Source organism: Crinia signifera, chromosome 11 (assembly GCF_055691185.1).
Source record: "Crinia signifera chromosome 11, ASM5569118v1, whole genome shotgun sequence".
Taxonomy (NCBI): Eukaryota; Metazoa; Chordata; class Amphibia; order Anura; family Myobatrachidae; genus Crinia; species Crinia signifera.
The window spans coordinates 48,916,816-48,939,639 of record NC_139227.1 but is presented as its reverse complement, the minus strand read 5'-3'; the positions used below and the strand labels follow the sequence as shown (position 1 = coordinate 48,939,639).

General features: G+C 45.5%; 1 protein-coding gene across 1 annotated transcript in view; it reads left to right on the top strand.

The window, feature by feature from the left end:
- The window catches only part of CDH13 (cadherin 13), a 524,519-nt gene extending 502,059 nt beyond the window's left edge, over nucleotides 1-22,460 (top strand). Inside the window, exons 12-14 of the mRNA XM_083164015.1 lie at nucleotides 1,747-1,980; nucleotides 4,830-5,048; nucleotides 15,515-22,460. Of these exons, the coding sequence (XP_083020141.1) occupies nucleotides 1,747-1,980; nucleotides 4,830-5,048; nucleotides 15,515-15,522 (461 nt within the window). The 3' untranslated portion in view covers nucleotides 15,523-22,460. The remainder of the gene's footprint in view (nucleotides 1-1,746; nucleotides 1,981-4,829; nucleotides 5,049-15,514) is intronic.
- Nucleotides 22,461-22,824: the final 364 nt, after the last annotated feature.

The following is a 22,824-nucleotide window of genomic DNA, read 5'->3' as shown; positions in this document are numbered from 1 at the left end:
CGGCATCGGCAAGTGCTGCACCTGGAGAAATGAGCAATGGTTGCCGGGAGATCATGGTCTCCTCCTTCTTGCTGTGACATCAGCAGCCCCTGAGGTAACGGCACAGGACCAGGCGCACACAAACCACTACCCACAGCACGCAGACAGCCCCTAACGCAGCCAGATTCCTCATTCTTACAGCAATGGTTTTATTTTCATCTTACTTTTTTTCTCTTTGATATCAGTAACTCAGAAGAGAATACAGATAACGCCTCTACCAGACGCTATCAGTCCGGCCTGGAAATAATGCATTCGCAACCAAAGACAGCAATTTTAATTAAATGCTTGAAACGCCGACTTTTGTGATCGTATTTCAAATACTCCGTTGTGTTTTTATCCATTCTCTCTCATGACTTTTCTTAATATTACATCAAGATCAGAGAACGTGTTGGATTTCTATTACAGACTCAATTAGTCCAATCAAAAGTGAAAAATAATTTATTTTTCATTAAAGAGAGTCGGGAGCGGAGTTTGGTCGGCTCGGCTGATTAGAATGGATGAAGTGTCACCGGTAGTATCGCGTGACATATCAACTTGTTGTCCCGTGCCGCGTTTAATGGCAATTTAGTCTACTGCTCATTTACGGTATTGTAGAGCGTGATTTATAATGACGCCATCTCTCCCAGAGCACGAATATCTCCGCAGCAAAGCAGATTTTATTCTTCCAAGTGTAATTAAAAATGGGATAAACTGAAAATGCTGCCAGTTTTATAGCAATCTGCTCCCCACATAGTACCTCTCATGATGGGCATACACTAAAGTATTTGTAGGCAGCACAACACCGGGGTCGAAGGTTATCAGGGCGATGCATACACACTTACTGCCACCGGCCGTAACGAGCAACAGTTGGGGGTGGGGCATCCCTTGCTAGCGATATCTCCTGTCACCCGATGGAGGGCGTCACTGATGACAAGTGGAAGAGCGTATTATCAGTAACATTGGACCTGACTAATACCTGCTTTCCGGACTGGGAGTATTCGAAGCCCAGCGAGCAGGGTAACGGCGCCCCCCCCCGCGCTCCCGCCCCCATGCAAAGCTGCAAAGGCGCTCACAGCCGTGCACACAGGGGAAAATGACTCACCATGGAATGATTCTCCCCCTGCTGACAGCGCTGTATAAGTCTAAATGCGCTCAGCGCTGCGAAGGCCGTGGGGAGAACGGCCGGGGAACACCTGCATTTTCCGGGACACATTCAAAACACGCTGGCGTTCCGATCCAAACACCCGCAAGTTGTCAATCCCCCAGCTAGCCTTCCCATGGTCCGTTCGCAAGGTGACCCCGTGCGTGTGTACTGCACGCACTGTCTTTTGATAATCTGCATGGTTGTGAATTTGCAGCCCTCTCTATGGGATTGAATCAGGCCCATAGTGCGTACTCACTAGTAGATAAAAAGTTCCATTAGAAAGCACACACGGAACATTTTGTCTGTGCAGGGCCCTTTCGCTCAATAGCTCCGTTAGGGCAGCTGCCAACGCTAATATTTGAATTCCCCCTTAGAGAATGATAAAGTGGAGAAGTTGCACATACTGTACTGTAGCAAACAATCACCCAGCTGGTGTCTCTGGGGAATGACGGCACATCCACCGTAGATTTCTCCGGCACAAGGAGCTCTAGTGCAGATGCGCAGGACGTCCCGTCAGGTTCTGTGCTATATCTTGCGCACTTGGTAATGTATTTGTGTCTAATCATGTGTACCTGTTTCCCCAGGCACCCCACCAGCTACCGGCACGGGGACGTTACAGATTACATTAGGAGATGTCAATGACAATGCACCAATCATCTACCCAACCTCAGCAAAGATGTGCGAAGACACGAAAGATCTTAACGTTGTGACCTTGGGGGCGTGGGACCGAGACCTGCATCCCAACTCCGACCCATTTAAGTTCGACTTGGGCAAACAAGCCGGATCAGACAAAGCCTGGAAAATAACCCAGCTGAACAGTAAGTGTAACTCTGCCTCATGTAACAGTATGCACGGTGCTGCGCCGTACACCCATGTACCAGCCAATCAGCTCCTAGCTGTCATTTTTTTCAAACACCGCCTATAACATGGCAGATAGGAGCTGATTGGCTGGCATTTTATCTCCATCCACTTTCTCTCTCCATGGCTAAGTACATGGTATTAGGATGGCTGACAATGTCTCGTCGACAGTCCACAAAGGTCGACACACTCAAAAGGTCGACGTGTGTTTTTCACATTGTTTACCATTTTTCGGGGGACTTTTTATTTCGGTAAAGTGTGTAGTAGAGGAGCGAGGCACCAGACATGAAGCACAGCGAGGAAATCGCTACACTACTTGGGGCTCCACATGCTTAAGTGTCGACATTGAGACCAAAATATCCTCATGTCACCCTTTTGCATGAGTCACCCTTTTCTATGTTGACCTTTTGGGGCCTACCTATTGACTATTAATCTAGATGTTGTCTGTGAGCTGTACCACACCCTTAGTACGAAGGGAGAGATGTACCAAGACTTGGAGATAGATACAGTGGGGAGCAGTTACCCATAGCAGCTTCTGTCCGGTCATAGACTGTGCTAGATAGAAGACAGAGGCTGATTGGTTGCACTTTCTGGTTATTCAAAGCTCAAAACATCTTCCCCCTGTATCCCACCAGAGCAGCCTCATTAGGATTCCCCTGAGACATGGGGGATGTGCAGAGATACAATCTACACACAACGCAGTTCTATGGTTATCTTGCATCCGGCAATCTGGGTGATGAGTCTGATTTCTGAGCCGCGTGTTGGGGTAGGTGCTGTGTATTTAGCATTGCCATACACTGAGCAGGAACTGTAAGTGAGTAAGGTTGTGCCGCAGGTAAGACGCTGATCTCAGACACATGAGGGTAACCAGATGCAACTGGCTCCCATGGCAGCAGACTTTTAGTCCCCCTACGGATACACATAGTAAGTCTAATGTAATGTCAGGAACCACTGGTGTATATATCTATAATACATGCATACCTCTCCCCCATACATTTATACTTACAGTACCTCTCTGCTGCCCCACTACAGCCGCCGCTGCAGTCCCTGGGAACATAACGCGGACGCCATGTTCCTGAAGACCTGGGCATTTTCAGCAGTCTCTAGCAATAAAGACATGATCTACTGCGCTGTCAGAGAGGAGAGGGATGCAAAATGGTTCCTCTCCTCTCTTAAACCATTCACACGCATCAGAAGCCTTCCCTTGGCCATCTATACACGGCCCCCAGAAGTGTATTGCATTAACCCCTTATAACCCATTGCATGCTTCCAGTGTATCCCAGTGATGACACTGGTAGACGAATGAGGCCCTAAGTAACCCCCAATTTGCCTTTAAGCACATGAAGCATTGCAGCTCGTACACAGAAGCATTGTGATTCCTTCTACAGGAATACTCCGGCATCTGCGGGAAATGTTCACAGTATTTTTGCACATTTAAATGGACATTGAGATTTGTACGGCAGCCATCCCACAATACAGTGTCTGTGATACGGGCTCATAAAGGGTTAATTATAGAAGAATGATTTAATGTAAAATAGAACTCTGTGGTTTGGATACTCTGCGGTCTGAGCTCTGACACATGAAGTCATTTTGTATCAGTCTAAAATCTTTTGTGGAATCATTTCTGTATCCAGTAAATTGCAGAACTGGTTACATAAAGCGGTCGAGGCCCCAGTGGTGTAGGGGGCCTGGACCACATATTGATCGCATCCCCTCCCCATTACTGTGTGATATGAAGGGAAGAGAACAGAGAAGCAATGTCCTCAGATAAGAGATGAACAGTTAGCGGGTTCTGTACAGGGGTCTCTCTATTACTGTGTCCTGTAATGGGCCAGATTAAAGAAGGGGCAAAAAGGGTCAGTACCCCTGGGCCCCCCTCTAGCTAGGGGCCCCCTGTGGTTGGCATGTATTTAAAAAAAAAACAATGACAATGATTAATTTTGCTGAGCATGTGGTGCCAAGGCACACTGACTGACTGCAGTGCAGCAGTGCATTACTGGGAGTTGACTAAGTCCCATGACACTTTGCACAAGAGGGCAGAGGCTGAGAGGTTTGTTCTGAGCTCTGATTGGTGGAGCTCATTACATGCTTCTCAGGCCCATGGAGGACAGCAGCAGCAGCCTAGTCAGGGGAGGGTTTATAATCAGAGGCAGCACTGGGACTGTGAGGTCTCCTACAGTTCTACAGAGTAAGGTGCAGATTGACAAACACAGGCATTTCATGTGGTATGTACTGTATGTGTATATATATCCCCCTGCGGTTTCCCATTGACCAAGTTTATACTGCCTTTACCCTGTGTTTTGACAGTGTAATATTCTCCCATGCAGTTTGAGGGCAGTAATGATAAATGCAAGGGGGCCCCCCTGTCTAAAGTGCCCCAGGCCCCCCTTAGCCATAATCTGGCACTGGTCCTGTATGATATAACATGAAGTGGACAGAAAAGCAATGTCTTCAGATAAGAGTTGAACAGAGTTAGCTGGTTCTGTACAGGGGTCTCCCTATTACCGTGTCCTGTATGATATGACGTGAAGTGGACAGAGAAGCAATGTCCTCAGATAAGAGATGAACAGAGTTAGCTGGTTCTGTACAGGGGTCTCTCTATTACTGTGTCCTGTATGATATGACGTGAAGTGGACAGAGAAGCAATGTCCTCAGATAAGAGATGCACAGAGTTAGCTGGTTCTGTACAGGGGTCTCCCCGAGCTCCTGTATACAGTTATGTTGCATGAAGTTGTCTGTGTATTCTTTGCCTTGGTTATTAATATGTTGTGCCTTGGTTATTTATATGTTGTGCCTTGGTTATTTGCAGATACCCACGCACAAGTCAGTCTTCTGCACAACCTGAAAAAAGCCAATTACAACCTGCCAGTGGTGGTGACGGACGCCGGGAAGCCGCCTCTGACGTACAGCACAGATGTAATGATCCAAGTCTGCTCCTGCAAGAAAGGCAAAGTGGACTGTAGTTCAGCCAGCGTCCCCCACCTCAGCATGGCCGTCGTCCTCCTGGTTACACTCTACAGTCTGTTCTGTAAGTTACTGGCTTAGTGCTATTTATCGGGGACCTTATCGGGTTGTCCGGCTTCTGGGGACTTATTGGCTCCTGCGTGCCCTATGGGGCCAAATAAACAATGGGACTACAGCCCCAGGTCTCCGCATAAAAATAGGCCCATTGCATCACAGGAGGATGACTAACAGTTACCCAGCAGGCCACACGATCAAACACAGATCATGCAAATAAAATTTTTATTAAGTGTTTTCAAAATTTAGCAATTTCCATGATTTTTACATATTTAGGGAAGGATTGGGGCTGGTTCTCGCCACACCCACATAACACTAGCCACGCCTCCTGCTAATAGCCCCTTCATCCAACAATGATAAAGGACCGGAACGCCAACCGCAGGACAGTTCCTACAACTTAGGACAGTTGGGAGACAGGCTTTGCTATAGAGTGTTACTGTGGGGGTCATAAGAACCTCTTTAGTAGTGCTCTAATTACCGTTTCATCCCACAATAGTACCCTAGTTACTGTTGCCCCACATTAGTTCCCTAGTTACTCTTACACCCCACATCAATGCCTAGTTAATTGTATGCCCAGCAACAGTGCCTTAGTTTACAATATGCCACATTGTAGTGTTACCAGTACACATTATACCACACATTGCCCAGTACACATTAATGCCAGTCCAAACCCATTCTACCTTTGGTTCTTCTAATCAGGGGCATATATAAAATGAGTGCATATAGAACTCTGGGAGGGCTCACACCATACCCATTCCAATAGACAGTCCTTGCCCTATTTGGCAGTAGCCTTAGAAGAAACCTCCGGGAAAATCAGGACAGTTAGGAGGTATGGCACCAGGAAAATGCTGCTAGTTTCCCAGAGTCCACCATGTGCCGAAATACCTAGAGGGGCCAATCAGCCTCCACTCATAAGACTCCCCTGCTTCTAATATATAAAAAATGCCCCATATACAGTAATCTTAATGTCTATAACTGTGAGACAGATGCTCCTAATGCTGTCATATTGAGCACACCTGTGTGTTCCACGCCCTTCACATGTCCAGCACGTCCATAGTCCCAAGTCACAATCTCAGGGGACTTCGCTGAAGCCCTTGCACAGGGCCACAATGTCCAAAATACTGTATTAACACAAATATGAGAGCTGTAAAATCAGCCATTAATTGGTATTCATGTCTATCATAACTAAAGGTGCTGAGAGCTCTTATGCCAAGTGGTGTAATGTGTTTAATTAACGACCGGCACGCCAGGTGACCCGTAACACAGCAACACGTATGTGTAGGGTCATGAGCGATTACAAGCTGGTAATTAAGCCTGGTAGGAGGCAGACACTGCTAATATCCTCTAACAAACTACTCAAACATGGTGGGGGAGGGGGGGTGGGGGAGGGGGGGGGCGCTCCACAATAAAAACAACAGTGACCATAACAGAGAAACACACAAGTTCCATTTCATCCAAACCACTAAAAACAGTAACTACAGAGTATAATGGCTGAATAGGGAAATCTAATGGTGGCTGCAATAAAACTCTAAAATGTAACCCCAATTTTATATTTAACCAGCATCATCGTCCGTTGCACGGATATGAGGCCAAGATTATTACCTACTAGTTAAAAGCCCATCAAAATGACGGCTTCTGCAGTGTCCTTTCACTTTGAGCTGTGACAGTTTTTAGCCTACACATTATGCCACACCACCAGAGTGAAATCCCGCCCTGTGCAAGCCGCTCACCATGGAATGATTTCCCAGTGTGTGCAGTCTGTGCGTAGCCCAGGACATACTGGGCGGCTGCAATAGATAGAGTCAGATCGGGGAAGGAGCCAACGTCACATGACTTCACCTCAAACGCCTGCATTTTCCCTGACACTCCCAGAAAACAGCCAGTTACCACCCACAAACCTCTGCTTTCTGTCAATCACCTTGCGAATGGCCAGCGATTTAAAAAAGTAGCAGGAAACATTACATGACAGCCTGGCGCATGTGTACATATGCAGCCTGTGTGATCAGATCGGAATCAGGCCCTGAGGCCGCCATATTTGCCTTGCTGGAGGGTGCAGCGATGGCACAGCAGATGGCAGTATGAACACTCAGGAAGGCTGCCAACACCAATATAAATAAATACATTTGTAAAATATAATTTCTAAGGATTAAAACTGTTTTGAACTGACCCAACCTTCGCGCAGTTGTACCATGTGTCAGAAAGTGATCTTGTTAGCACCTATGGGACAAAAGGGGCTTATTGCGTCCATTATTGCTGCGGATGCCTTATGTGGTGTAATACTGTAATCCGTATTATCAGTTTTATTTTGTCTTATCGCTGACTGTCACAAAATGTGATGAATGTTTTACGGTCAGGTGAATTTACCGCCTGTTGGAACCATGCTTAATGTAGGTCTGAAACCCAAGGCCATCTCTGATTAATCTCTGATCCAAACTGGATCCCACTTATCCCAACAGCTGACTGGAAACGTATCTCCGCCTTAAGGCTGCAGCCAGCGTCATCGCTCATACTAAGTGGTGACATGCTCTGGGGGGGGGGGGGGGGGGGAGCTGCTTCCTACACCTCTGTCCTCATAGAGAATGTATATGTGATCACGTAAGGTCATCTTCATCCACCCACGTCACATCGCATTGTTCAGATCAGACCGCACTTTGGACACTGGGTAGCGGCAGTTTTCAGGTGCCAGCTGGATAACGCCATAGAAAGTCCCACAGACTTATGGGGCCTATACACGTAGCAATTTTTGCCTATTTTGTAAGCGGTCTATCTAGATTTCACTAGATCGCTTAGAAATTAAGCACAAATCGCTGTGTGTGTAGGGAACAAAGTGCTAGTGATGCGCGGCCACATGTGTCGCTATCACTGGGCTACATATTTCAAGCATACTTCAGACATCTAGCCATCGCCCATATTCTCTCTAGTGACAGATCGCTCAGCACAAAGCTCCCATTAGCTACCAAAGACTAGAGAAGATCCTGGTGGGGCCGGCATTGGGCAGGTATCTGCGAATAAGGCTGGGGTGCACTTTTGTCACGCTAGTAATGGAGGGGGGGAGGGGGGAGTCTCGCACATAGCACAGAGGTGATCCAATGGTCCTGATTCTTTTAGCTTTGTTCCCTGACATGTTCGCATGGGGGACCGATGTTTTCTTTCGGTGAATGTGCAGGGCTGCTGTGCGGGCGCCTTACTAGCATAGTGCCATGGCGCTCGCACAGGGGGCGGGCGGGGTGGAGGCAGGCAGGACGCGTTTCTTGGGCATATCCATGAAAACACTGGGGGTGAGATTTAATAGGATGAGAGGTTTTTTTAAAGCGGCAATCATTTATACTGCAAAACCAGTTTGATTTTGCAGTGTAAATGATTGCCGCTTTAAAAAAACTGGAGATTTCTTACCAAATCTCTCACTTTCTGAATCTCTCAACCTATTAAATCTCACCCTGGGTATCAATGGATGTGTATGCAAAATGACTTCGCAAAGTGTGTGTGTGTGTGGGGGGGGGGGGGGGGGGCAGCAGGTGGCACGTCCATACACTAGGCTGTGAGTATACGCAATGCGGGATATGCTAAAGGAAAAGCAAAGGTAGACCGGGCACTTGAGTGGGAAGGGAGAGGTTTTGAATAAAATCAAAATACTGTAAGGAAATAATAATAAAGATAAAAAAAATAGAAATAAAAATGAAAATAGAAATAAAAAAATGTAAATAAAATAAATAAAAATTAAAAAAAGAAAAGATAAATAAAAAATTAATTAAATATAGACAAACACTGGTGATAATGTTTACAGTCCCTTGAGGGTGGGTTGAGATTAGTGGTCCCAGAGAGAGCAATTCTAGCACTTACTTGCCCTATATTATTACCTGGAGTCCGCGCAGTCGGCGCTCCAATATGCGGCTGGGCGGCAGGCGGCAATGAGCAAGTCCACGGCTTCAGCGTGTCCGGAAGTTCGGGGTGAGTATACGCAGCCTAGTGCGCAGGTCTGAATAAGCCTCTAATACAGGATAAGGTAATCATATAGCCGGGAGATATGGTCTGTATTTCCTTGCTATTAGCCAATTACCAGGGAGCCGTCTCCCCATGACGCCGGCACAGGGAGCGCGCTCTGATTTGAGAGCCATTAATAGCCGTCACTTTGCAGGCAATAGATGGTTAAGAAATAAACCGATGCAAAGACAGGCTGATGTCTGAGCGCCCTCTATTCTGAGACACACTCTGTGACTTCTGAACACAATGGGCGGTATTCAATGTCCTGAATCGCTGGTTACAGTGATTCAGATTTAACATTCGCCTGCCAATCGCCGGTTTTTAGCAGTGAATCGCCATGCATGGGGATTCGTGGGGAGTCGCCAAGTCACCCTATTCAACGTGGCTGAGAATCGTCGGCCCTAACGGCGATTCTCAGCCATACCGGCGTTTCCCTACACAGCCTCATTAATGTAGTCAGTTGTTTAAAAAATCGCAGATAAATGCTAGAAACAAGCAAATTACCCTGGACAAACGCTTCCCATACAGCAGACGGCAAACGCTGGGAAATCTGGTCAAAGGGCAAACGAAGGAGTGAGGTGGGGAGGAGAATCATGGGTAAGTGAGGTGCACCATGGGTAAGGACAGTGCTTTGTGGGAAAAAAAAAATACCTGAAAAAATTAAATATATATTTGTATAGCACTTCTACGACCATGACATCACACAAGGGCAGCAAATAATAATACATTAGACTTGCATAGTTAAATAGAGCACTTAAAACCAATTATTTGACATGTTCCTATAAAAGTTCACCATAAAAAGATGACGAGGGGCACTCGGAGAGGAACGGCGATATGAAAGAAGAAAAAGGAATCGCCAACTTCACATTGAATACACTTTTGGCGATTCCCCTCAACTACCGTCGATTCCCCATGAAAAATCCTATACACAAAAAACGGCGATTTGTACAGGAAAACATTTGGCGATTGCAGCTTCATTCACCGGTCGTCAACGGCGATTCTAGCTCATTGAATACGGTGATTCGCATTTGGAGCTCCAAAAATCACCGTCAGCCACGAAAAAACCCCGGAATCGCCATAAATTTTGGCGATTCCGGCTCATTGAATACCGCCCAATGTCAGGGAATAAATGTGAATACTCTCCCGTCCTCCTGAGAATTGCTCACTCCGCTGCCATGGAGCTGTGCAATTATCAGCGCTTCTGGGATCTGTATGTAGATTTATGTATATAGGTGGGTTCTGTATTCCTGTATCTTACCAAACCAACCGATATCATGATTATAACATCCCCTGTCCCAGTTATTCAGTCCCAACGTTTGCCAGCAGATGGGTCAATTCTGGGCAACGGAACTAAGTGTATCAGTGTGGCTGATGTAGTGAATGTCCCATCTGATTGGACGGATGTCAGAGTCAGGTGCGGCGTTCTCTACACTCCTCAGCTTAGCACTGCATCATGGTTATTTGTAGCACCTATCTTGTTACGTTCTACAGCACCTGTGGCTCTCCAGCGGTTGTGAAACTACACATACCAGCATGCCTTGCAGTAAGTCTTCGCATACACTAATAAACAACTGTCCCATGGCATGCTGGGACTTGCAGTTGCACATGGTTGCTATGCCTGTTCTAGAGGATTTAACAAAGACACCAGTGCAAAGGTTACGGAAATCCTGGTTGCTGTATACCTGCACTACCATGTTATCCGATCTGTGACACGCAACCTGCTGTGGAACTACATGTCCCAGCATTCCCTGTCGCAGTTTAGCTGTTTGGACATGCTGGGATATGTAGTCCCACCACAGCCAGAGTGCTATGGACTTGCCTATCCCTGTGTTTCGCTTTGGCTCACCCAGAAGCCAGTCCTGATGATGCCGCACTTTGCAGGATAATAAAAGCCCCTCATTGGGTTAACCAGTGAATTAAGTGGAATGCAGCCGCACGCCTGTGTCAGCAGATCCAGCTGCGCTCGCTGTCTCCGAGGCACCCGGGAACGGCTCCTTATTTTGCTTACTCCTGAAACCTAGATGCCAATGTGTGTTTAGGATCCCTTTCAAGGCCTTTTAGTGCTGATCTGTATTCTTTTGATGTTGGAAGCGTGGAGTGAATTTCAGAAGTTCCAACATCAAACGAAGCAAGACAACTGGTGCGCGCGTGAGTGGCTCTTGTGCACATTCATTAATATAAATTGAAGTTTTACTGTATAGCCGTATAGAAGAGAAGCCACAGACATTAGCCAAGTGCTTTATATCAAAGTTATTCTGCCCTGGTCTCCAATGAGACACATTTATCACCCTGCTCGGCTGCCGCAGTCATTCAGCTGCGAGGTGTGACAACGTGTTACGCATAGAGAGCTATACTGCGACAGACAATACAGCGGCGCACAGGTGTGTGTGGTGCCAGGTTGCCGCACAGGTGTGTACAGTGCCAGGGCAGACTGTCCAGCCCTCTGAAGACACCACCGGCTTGAAGCATTACGGCTATGCCAGTGGCAGGGTCAGCAGAGAGTAATTGACGCCAAAAGGTCAACATGAATGGGATGCATTTATTAGGTCAACCACTATTGGTCAACAGGCAGAAGGTGGACACAAAAAAAGGTAGACATGCATTAGATTGACATGGTCAAAAGGTCAACATGAGATTTTTATTTTTTTCTTTCATACTTTACCATCCCAGCCGGCAGAAAGGTTGAATATAATAGTGCGCCAAGCGCCAGGATAAGGGACGTGGTACAAAAATATGGTGTCCAGGTCAACCTATGGCCCTGATTCTGGTTCACTCGCAAAGGCAAATTCCTGCAGCTCATCACTTCCAGGCCGTTCTCGGCAGAACAAGCCCGACAGCTAGTGAAGTCTGGCTCGTTCTGCCGAGCAACCCTGCTCAATGCCGGGGAAGACAGCATTGAATAGGGACCGGTGGCCATCTCCCCTGTGGGGAATACCCCCCCTAAATATATACCTTTTCATGTGTTGACTTTTTGGCATTGCTATGTCGACCTTGTGTGTGTGTGTTTGTGTCAATCTACAATGATATCCTAGTGATGAAAGACACTGGGGTCCAAGTACTAAGTCTTGGAGAGAGATAAAGCATTAGCTCATAACTGTCATTTTCCAAACAGTCAGTAACATGTCAATTAGAAGCAGATTGGTTGGTACTTTATTTCACTCCACATTATTTCTCTCCAAGGCTTAGTAAATACATCACAATATATTTTAATACAGCAACAGTTCCAGACCCTGTGCCATCTCCTGCGCTCCAGTGCCAGACTCTGTACCATCTTCTGCGCTCCAGTGCCAGACTCTGTACCATCTTCTGCGCTCCAGTGCCAGACTATGTGCCATCTCCTGTGTCAGACTCTGTGCCATCTCCTGCGCTGGCGACAGCTTTCTGAAGACCTCCCCAGAAAGATGGCGTCACCAGCAATAAGTACCATATATACTCGAGTATAAGCCTACTTTTTCAGAACATTTTTTATGCTGAATACTCGAGTGAGGGTCCCACTTGAGTCAATAAGGTTTTACCAGTTTTTTGTTGTAAAATTAGGTGCCTCGGCTTATATTCGGGTCGACTTATACTCGAGTATATACGGTATATACGGTATAAGGAAGGCCTGGTACACAAGCACAGGGGCAAATCTTTCCAGGGTGCATGGTGTATCTGTCACCACGTAGTACACCCGGCACATGCACACACATCTTTTTTTTCTCCAGCATCTACCGCTGGCCGTGTATGTGCACCAACCAGACAGGTCCGAACTAGATACCACCTTAGCGATTGCTTCTTTTTAAGCTTTGACTGGTATGGCTATCAAAGCCATTGTCCTGGCATATGAAATAGCCCTGAAGAAAGCTTTCCAAATTTCTATGATACGCGTCAGCAAGTGATGCTAAATTTCAGGGAGCCCGTGCTGGCATAGTCCATAATCGTACTGTATAGCAGTCTGGATGATGCCAGAGCTGAATTAGCAAAATTACATTACCGATCAGTCCCGCAGTAACTGGCGCAGTGTGGTACCATATTTGCAGAAGGAACCTGCACAGACACTCAGAGGGCGCCCCGCCAGTGTAAAAGGCAGGCTTAGCCGTCACCGATATTAAATCATTACTCATTATTTCACAACTAGCAAACAGAGCTTTAATGCAGACAGTTCCAACGTCTAAATTGCCACTTTGCGGATAAAGTCACGTTTTTTCTAAATATGTTGTGCACTTTGCCACTCAGCAATTATTTACAAGTGCTGACACATCCGCCAGTGGTGCAGAATGTACTTCAGCGGCTATTAATGCGCTTGTTGACAACAGCGATTTGGGAAGAAAAAACAGAAGATAAATACTGTTGCCATTTGCAAAAGTGCTATTATATAATAGTGTCTGAGAAAACGGTAATTTATACCAATGGGTGATAAGTAGGGTTCATACAAGTGGGTAAAGTGGAAACCGTTTGTACAGGTGCTGCCCCACATTCCTGCGCCATGTGCGACGACATCAAACACTGAACAATTAGAAGCGTAGGATGCACTATTTATACATAAACTACGTTACGCGCAGAAGCCAACACAGGGCTGCAGTTTGGTGATGTCACCTTCTGCTCACAAACATGACATCACAATGAGGATCAGAATCCTCCTCCTATCCGCATTAATCCCATTACCCAGATCCTGAGTGACACGGGACCTTATTGTACTGTCCACAAATGTATACTATGCGCTGTGCTCCAAACAAAAAAAGCGCCGTCCTAAAACGACCTTCATTTCAAAAGCTTTTCTGAAATAAGTGCGACTAATAACGCCAACAGAGGGGGAGGGTAAACTGATTGTTTTTATTTTTGGAAACCAGCAAAAATAAAAATAAAGACCTCACTGGCATCTTATTGAACAGAGATACAACCCACTACGCAGCTGTTTTCTACCCGGTGTTCCTTGCCGGAGAGTGTAATCTGTGGCCCAGATCTCTATGGAATGACAAGTGCATTCTCGTTTTCCATCAAGCCCGGCAATAGCTGACAGTGTTATTGAATCAATACAATTGCTTTTTATTCCTGCTTGCCTAATGTACTTCAAGGAACAGGCCCCCCCGTCGTGCCACACTCCAGTCAGCATGCTCCCCAGACGCAGCGCTAAGAGGTTTTATGTCAGAGGAAATGTATCCTTGATATAATACATATTGATGCTTCTAACCTGCACCGACGCAGCCTTGTGTGTTCACATGTCGGCATTGCACATATAGCTTAATGAGCAAGAGATGTGTATTGGTGCCAGGTGATTTCTGCAGCACTAACGTTGGCGCAGGACCCTGGAGGGGTAAATGTGCCACTCAGATGCACCAGGAGACTGATTCATTTGATATGTGAATTTGGTGTGGAAAATACGGGCGCTGCATTGCAGACTCTGATTTAGAGACTCATTCACACACAAATATATAAGTGCTATATCACATTAATCAGCACAGTCTCTTTGTTCGTCCTAGTCGCATCATGTTGCAGCCAAGATGCATTTTAGATGTCTGGCGCTAGCAGAGACTCATGGTACCCGGCGCACCACGGTGGCTTTCCGGCGTGACAGCATCATTGATGTACGCAGAGACATCTGTAATTCCCAAAGTTTAGACATACACAAATAAGCCTTGTTCCCAGAAAGTCCATCCCAAAGGGTGAAGCTCCGCTCAATTCAGGTTCTCCAAATCGAGGCCGTTGGGATACAGTAGTACATTATGTTACACATAGTGGCGTTTTGCCTATGATTGTAACTACCGTAGTCTAGGAAGTACTCTGGCACTTTGGAATACCTGCACTGGTCTCTGGGGGCAGCCCGCATCTCCCGGACCTCTTAGTAATATACTGTAACGGGAGTTTGGCCCGCGAGGTCAAACCTTTACCTGAGAAGTCACATATAAATTGGCGCATGGTCATTAAATGCACCACAGTGCCACAACTATTAGTGACGCCTGTACATACGGGATCAGTATGAAATCTGCTACAAGCATAGGGACCATCGAGACAACGATGATGTTTGATCAAACGCCAGAGGGTATATTAAGTTAAGGTCGATGCTGGTCAATGTCGATTGGAATTTTTTTTATCTCAATCGATGTTTTGTTTCAAGGGCTAGAACACACATTTACTAACATTTAAAAGTCAATATAAAAATTAAATTGTCAGCAAATGTGTATTTTAGCCCTGGAAGCCCTACATCCCTTAAGATCGATTTGTGATCAAAATCAAGCAACATCGAACTTTAGTAAATACGAGTCTATTCACACCGCACTCATCAGCAGTTATTGTTATTGGGGGCTTATTTTACCTGTTGCATGTTGCAAATGGTATGTTGCAAATGGTATGAATTGTAAACCAGTATGAGAGCTGTACCTGTACATGCAAACTGCAAATTGGTTGGTACTTTATCTCTCTCTCCAATGCTTAATACATTTCTGTTACTGTATGAAATCTCCAGTCGCTTAACACAGCTTTTCATCTGTAATGAGGGGTATTTTCTGTCTCCCTTAGGTGTGTGAGCACCCGGATCTGTCTACGTCGGCTACCGTATTGCCATGGCAACAGGATGAGCGGGGAGAAGAAAAAAAAATGAAAATAAAGTGTTTATTGGAAGACTGCAGTATTCAGTTACTACAAGACCTGTCCTCAATTGCTCTAGACTCTGTTTAATTTGCAACCTCAATTAGTCTTTAAAGCGGTGCCCCAGTCCTCAGCCGCCTCCGAACCTGCATCCTTTGTATTAGCGGGCCCTCGCTGGAGACAGCAGCGCTACAAGAGTATTTTTCCTTTCCCCCGTCTGGAAGACACGGAGAACATTTGTTTGAACTTGTCCCGCTCAAGGCTGAAGGCAATGATCACATACACAACACCCGCTTTATTTCTACTCTGTTGTACTGATTACCGAACCTAAAACAGTCTGTCAGATGCGTGTGTACGTGTGCTTCATTTTAATACAGACCCGAGACCACCCCCCACCCCCCCCTGCACCCCGGACGCGCCTCGCGGCTGCGAGCAACACGTTCTAAAGCAGCATGTTGTGTGCACTGAACCAAAACACTCCACAGAAGTACAGGAAAGGATTTCTTAATGGGTTCATGTTAATAAGATTACCAATCAGCATTTGACAAGAAGGCAGCGCTGGCGAGGCCGGGATGCCGAAATAACACATTAAGGATACATCGACGGTGCAAATAAAACGTAATAAGATGCCACTTAAACACATTGTAAGGCTGTCAGATATAATTAGAGTATCTTAACCCCGTCCCTTTCTGGTGACCATGGTATCAGTTTCTCTACAAAGCAGTAGATAAAAATAATTATAATTATAATGGTAGAGGTCTATGTTTTATAGAAGTTGTTGCCGATTGAAAGGCAGAGACACATGTGACGCATTATACCGCCGCTTGCTGTGTGTGTGTGTGTGGGGGGGGGGGGGGTATTAATGTCTGCAAGGAGTTGCTTTGGGGTCAGTGCGCCACTATGTTTATAATATGCAATCTTATGGATGATTCGCCCTTGTGTTATATTGGCTAGATCAGTCCTTCGCCCTTAGCATATAATGTATTGCATTGTAGACAGTATACAGGCAGAATACATATGTTAATGAGAACATGTCATCAAAGTGGCTTTTATTTGTATCTTATATACTACAGCACCAAGCGCACCCCTGGCTCCGAGAGTGCGGCCGGCTGCCCCTTCATTGCTGGCCTGGGAGAGACCTATTCGGATTGAGTGCACTATATTACGTAGCCTCTCCTGGACTAACAAGGTCCCAGTTAGAACCTTGATTATTAAATAAGTTCAAAAGGACCTAAGGTCATAGTGGGGACATCTTCGCTTTAATACTAACGGGGTTTTATTTTTGCAGGGTCTCTGTAACTAATGTGTTTTGAGCTGGGAAATGGCACAAAGAGAGGACAGCAGTAAATTATGCTTAAAATATAATATTATAATAATGCCACCATAAGATATATGGCTGTACAGAGAGTATCTTTTATTTATCATCCTGAATCCACATACATTATATATATAAGCAGCAATCATTTACACTGAAAAACCTGGTTGATTTTTCCATGTAAATGAGTGCTGCGTTAAAAAAAAAAATGGAAAAAAATCTCTCACACCCTATTTCATTTGGCCCATAACATTAATTCTATTGCCCTGCATCTTTCAAAACCTGTGCCCTGCTCTGTGCTGTGGTGCTTATAGCACAGTGTGCTATGTATTTCAGCACTCCTATACAGATCAGACCTGTACACACACACACACACTGAAGTACCAGTTGAACACTGTTTGGGCCCCGGTTGGTTTCCAGCACTGTAGCAATGCCAACCACTATGCTACCGCAGTGCACCAATGGCATGGCTTCTGACTCACTCAGCAAGCCCCGCCTCTTTTGCAGCAGCTTCCACCCCCAACCAAACCAGTTCATTTATCTCTGAATCCCCCCCGTCAGAGCTTTCTCAGCTATGCAAATGACACACAGAAAAATTAGCGTTGCAAAGTGAACAGGTTTCAGAGTAACTATACGGGGCCGCGAAATAAAAAAAACCCGACATTGTGAAATGTAATTTCCTTACACATGAAATTGCAGAATGTTTAGCGCTGTTGTGTCTCCGCGGGGAGTTTTCTATCAGTAACTTCAAACGTTCGAGATCTTTATTTTATTTACTTTGTATCCTTCCTAATTTTCGCTTCATCATAGGGAATAAAGCACAGCGGCCTTGCGGTATATCTATAGAAATATATAGGCAGAGAAAAAAGTTACAGAAAAAAAAAAGATATTTTTATCAGTCTTTAGAAAGATTAATTAACGTTTACTATATACGCGAGAGTGTCCGCTGCAGAGAACAAATGGGATTATTAATATATCATTTATCAACCTGTAGATGACGCCATTAAAGCGCACACCAAATTTTTATAACGCATTCTACTAGTGACGGGCAGCGGGCCATTAACAGTTCCAGCGGTAACTAGGGTTAAAACACACACAATGATGACATCTTTAGTAACAAGTTGTAAAGGAATGAATGGTAACCCCTAGCAACCAATTCGATATCTGATGTTAGCATTGTGGGCTGACCCCGATATCTCATTGGTTGTTAGGGATCACATAAAACTGTTGCTATGCGGTTTCTATTATACAATAATATATTCCATCTCAGCTACAAGGGTCTTTCAATGACAAATTAAGGGAGAATGTCGTTAAAGGAGAATTTTTTTTTATTCCGTAGCGATATTTACAGATGCATTCACCTACTGTATGTACTAAGCATTTCTATTGTGTTTTTCCGTTTTGGTTCTGTTTTCTGTAAGGCTACACTGTTTAGTATAGGAATTTTTACACTCAGAAAACACGGTAATATTATAGCACGACAACGATTTCCTAAAACGTGTTTTGGTGACTTAGAATAAGTTGTACAATAGCCGAGTCTTAATTACTTGGTAACGTTCCACAAAATTAGGAATAATTGCTAAATATTTAGAAAATTTACTTTTTTATATATATATACATGTTAAAAACAAAAAAAAGTAATTTCCAACGTAATTAGGAGGAAATCCTATGCCTAATACTAGATACTGTATATAGAATACTGGGCACGAAGGTTTGGAAGGATTGTAGTGCTTTCATCTGTACAAACACTGGGCGTGGTACGTCAGGACAATTATGTGTCCTAATTAGCGTTACTGAAATGTAACATCTGTGATTAGTACAGGGCTGGGTTTATATAGATAGGATTTGGATTTGCCCGCTTGTGTACAGTAATGCAACTATCAGACACAAATCTCGTTAAGACTATGGTCGTTAAGCATGACCGTTGTAGGGAAGGCGCCAAAGCCATGTGCACTGACTATGATCATAAACTGTGACACCCTTAAATTGGTGGTGCCACGTCCTCACTATCATGTCCCACTAATAGACGCCTGTCCGATGGGCACTGATGGCCGATGTTAGCGACATTGGATGGGAGATTATGGAGGAGGGCCTGGGAGTATTCCAGCATATTATCTAACCCCCCTCTGAGGTACAGAGCCCATTTTTACATGCACACCCACACTGCACCGATCTCGAGATACAAACGATGGGGGTATAAGAATGTAAAGGAAATCCTTATACCTGTTATCACGCTTAGGGGACCGGCAATAACCCGGTAACTGTCCCTTTACCCTGTGCGCCAGTCTAATCTATGCCAAGGTGTGTTACCAGGCACACAAACCTACATAAGTCACATCACACATTGTCGTGTATATTGGACAGACACAATATTTGTTTTGTCCCCAATGACAGTCACACAACACACATGTGGCACAGTAGCATGACACATACAGGACGAGGGTTGCAGTGGTGGCGACTTACTGGAGCAATTCTGCATTGCTCCGGGGCATGGACAGCTGGTCCAGGGATAAGTAACACTGATACCACCATAGCTGTGATACTTCCCGGTGCCCACTCTGCCGATTGCATATGTGTAACCTGAGGTTCGGCATGCGCATGGCCGCTGGGCACTCAGTGCAGAGGCGGCAGAGGGATCTGCTTGAATCCCTCTCCACAACCCCAGGACCTCCTTCCCATAGGAAGCAGGGCTCTAAGCAGCCCCTTCGGGCCCTAATGATGAAAGAGCCCGTTACCCCATACTAGTTCTTACACATGTAAATCGTCTTTTATATATAATTGTAGTGGAAACCTACATTTAGTTTGAACCGGTGAAGAACAGAGAATTTCTGATGTGCACCTTTCCGCACCACTAGTGTGAGTACCCTGAAAGGGGGAGTTCCCCGACTTTATACCTGCCTCCTTGTCATTTGAATCTAGATAAGGCAGAATTTGTAAGCTGTTATATCAGTATTGCACAAGGGCAGAAGCCTTCTCTCTCTTGTTGTTTTTTCATATACCATCAAGAGAATTTCAGAAGGACTGCACCCGACCTTCACCCAAACCAGGGAAGTAATGTGTATTTAGCGCTTTGTAATAGGTGAAGGGCAATTTTTTGTCACAAACATTGGGGACAATGCCTCTACCCTCTCCGTGACCTTATATTGTCTACTTGTGACATGGATGTAAGACCCGTACTTCTACCACCAACATGAACGTAGCCTCTGGACAAACAGTAAATTGGATAATGTTGACATTAGCTGGATAATCTAAGCTGTGCACCATCATCACTAGCTTTGTCTTTCCCTCATACAATCATTCTGCCGTGGTCCATTGGTGGGAATAACTTTCATGTTTAATGCAACGGTGCCATCATAGGTATCAATGGTCCTCACAGTCCCAGCAACATAAAGTCAGGGTTTACGGGGCATAAGTGTAAGCGCCCTGACATTCTGCGCACGTGTACGATGTGCTCAGTCCTGCAGAAGGGTCACATTTCCCAAGCTCCCTGTAGCGAATGCCATATTCAGATGGCGTTATCCTAAGAACTACTGTGTCACCTACAGACCACCCAATGGCCTCTACCGGCACAGATTTAGACACGAGCCCTTTATGTTCCCAATGATGGTGGTAGACTTACTATAGAGTGCTCATGGGGCAGACACAGCCTGGGGTGTATTCTATGGGATTCCTTAGTATTGTATACATGTAGGGGTGGATTTGCCACAAGCCGGCAATGTGCTGTTGCGATGGTTTGGAAATGCCGATAGCCGCACATAATCTCACCCCAGACTCAAGGGTTTCTGTGTGCAAATCTATGAGGCTGCGACCAAATATCTGTCAGTTCATGGCTAGTGTATGAGTATTGTGTACGGTGCACATGGGTCCAGCGGTCCACACCCCGCCCATCTGTTTAGTACTTCTCTCTCCAGAGTCCTACGCTGGCAGCATCAGCAAAATCGCAGTAGAAAAATGGCCGCAGCGCCAATGTGCATGTTCAATAGACTCTATAGACTCTGTATACTCTAGCACACTGCTAGAGTATACAGATGCTAGACCACCTATAGAGAGGAGAGGACCTGGGTGAAATCAACCGTGATGTTCCGCTGCGCACATTATCCTATATTGCCCATCTTTCCTGCGCTCCGCTATAGGGTATGAAGGGAAGTCCGAGAAGACGGAGGATTGCATAGTGCAATTCTCGGCCTCTACTGTATGCACACGTGGCCTGGAACTGAATCTGCCCCATGTATCGCAGTTTGTATGGTCTAAGTCTAACTAGGTGATGTCTTCCCACCTTGGCATTGACTAGAGTGACATGCAAGGATGACATCTCACATATCACACTGAAATGTCACATGTGATTATAACACAGCAAAGCTGAATACTTTGTCACTACCAGCTTACATGGACACCCAATGACAAACAGCCAGACGAAATACCACCGCCCAATTCACGGTGGCCACTTCTGGCAGAAACACCCTGCTGCCTCCACCGACCCCCAGGCCACTTTTGCATCTCCTTTATAATCTCATTATTGCGTCTTTTAGCCACAATTGCAGAACATGGTTGGTAAAACAGACTAGTACTGACATGTAAGCTAATATCAGTATTCAGTGTCAAATGTTGTGTAATGAATGTGACCAGCTGGCAGCCTTTATGCCAGGAAAGGTACAGGCTGGACCCATGCTGGCGCTGTTGTGTAATACATTGCTATACGTCACCTGACAATACAAGATTCCTACTGTACTTCATGCAATCAGAGACCTCATTACATCGCCTTATCAGATGACTCAAATCACTATATTTCTTCCTAACCCTATCACTGTCTGTGCAGACCCCGATCTATAGTAGACGAAGGGAAGAGGCCTCAAACAATGGCACCTTTTCTGGAGATATGGCACTGCCAGCGTAGGAAGTGAATGCAACAGAACTAAAACCACTTGTAGACGTGGCGGGCACCAAACTGACTCCCTAGTACTGTTATGTGGGAAAGGCACTTTGTAAGCCGCACCAATACTCAGCCTTTATATTCACTGGGACCGGATTGTGGGTTTCCGGGTGACCTTTTGTACAGTATGTTGACTGTTTGGTGACCTAGACACTATCTACCATGTATACCATAACCCTGTTGGCATCAGTGAGGCATGAGGCTGTTTGTACCTCATGCCTCAGTGATGCCTTACGTTCCCAAAGAATTTGTAGGCTGCGTTGCCATGGATACTGGTCCAGCTCACACAAACAACCTACAAAAACGACTGAGACTTATAACCACACATAATAGGATTACACTGTGTTCACAGTAGGGATCTGTACAAAGTGCGGTTTCATTATAACCAGACGTAACTGAACAATGCTGTCAATACTGATTTGATTTTTTGATCTCTGTACAGTGAGAACGGTCCTTCACCCCGGATTTATTTTTGAGCACATGTGATTCTAGACACAGGTCCCAGGCCCTAGTTGCTGAGCTGCTTGCTGTTCCTGAGGTGTAAATAGCATTTTGATTTATGATGTGGTTGCAAAGAAACTTGTAATTTATTTGTGAAATGCTCAAATAAAGGAACTCTGGACTTTTACCTACTTTGGTCTCACTTCGGGTGTGTTTCTTTGTGGGTGTGATATGCTACGCATCTCATCCGTGATGCCATATACCCACCACGAGTTTTTAGGACCCAGGAGTTCTCCTGCACATGCACAGAATGCTGCACCTCCTGCGACAAGGGCCTCTGGGAGGGACCATGGCCACTTCTCCCAGTTCCAGGTATGGGCACATAAAACATGTGTGTGGTATATTTGGTTGACACCAAAAGGCTTACACAAGTAAAAGCTTGACACAGTATATGTTGACGTGGGGTTTTCAAGGGTCTTTAGTGTCAAATGTAGACATCTGAGCACGTGGACCCATAATTAATGTTTTGTGTTCACTCACTAGCTTAGCTACTTT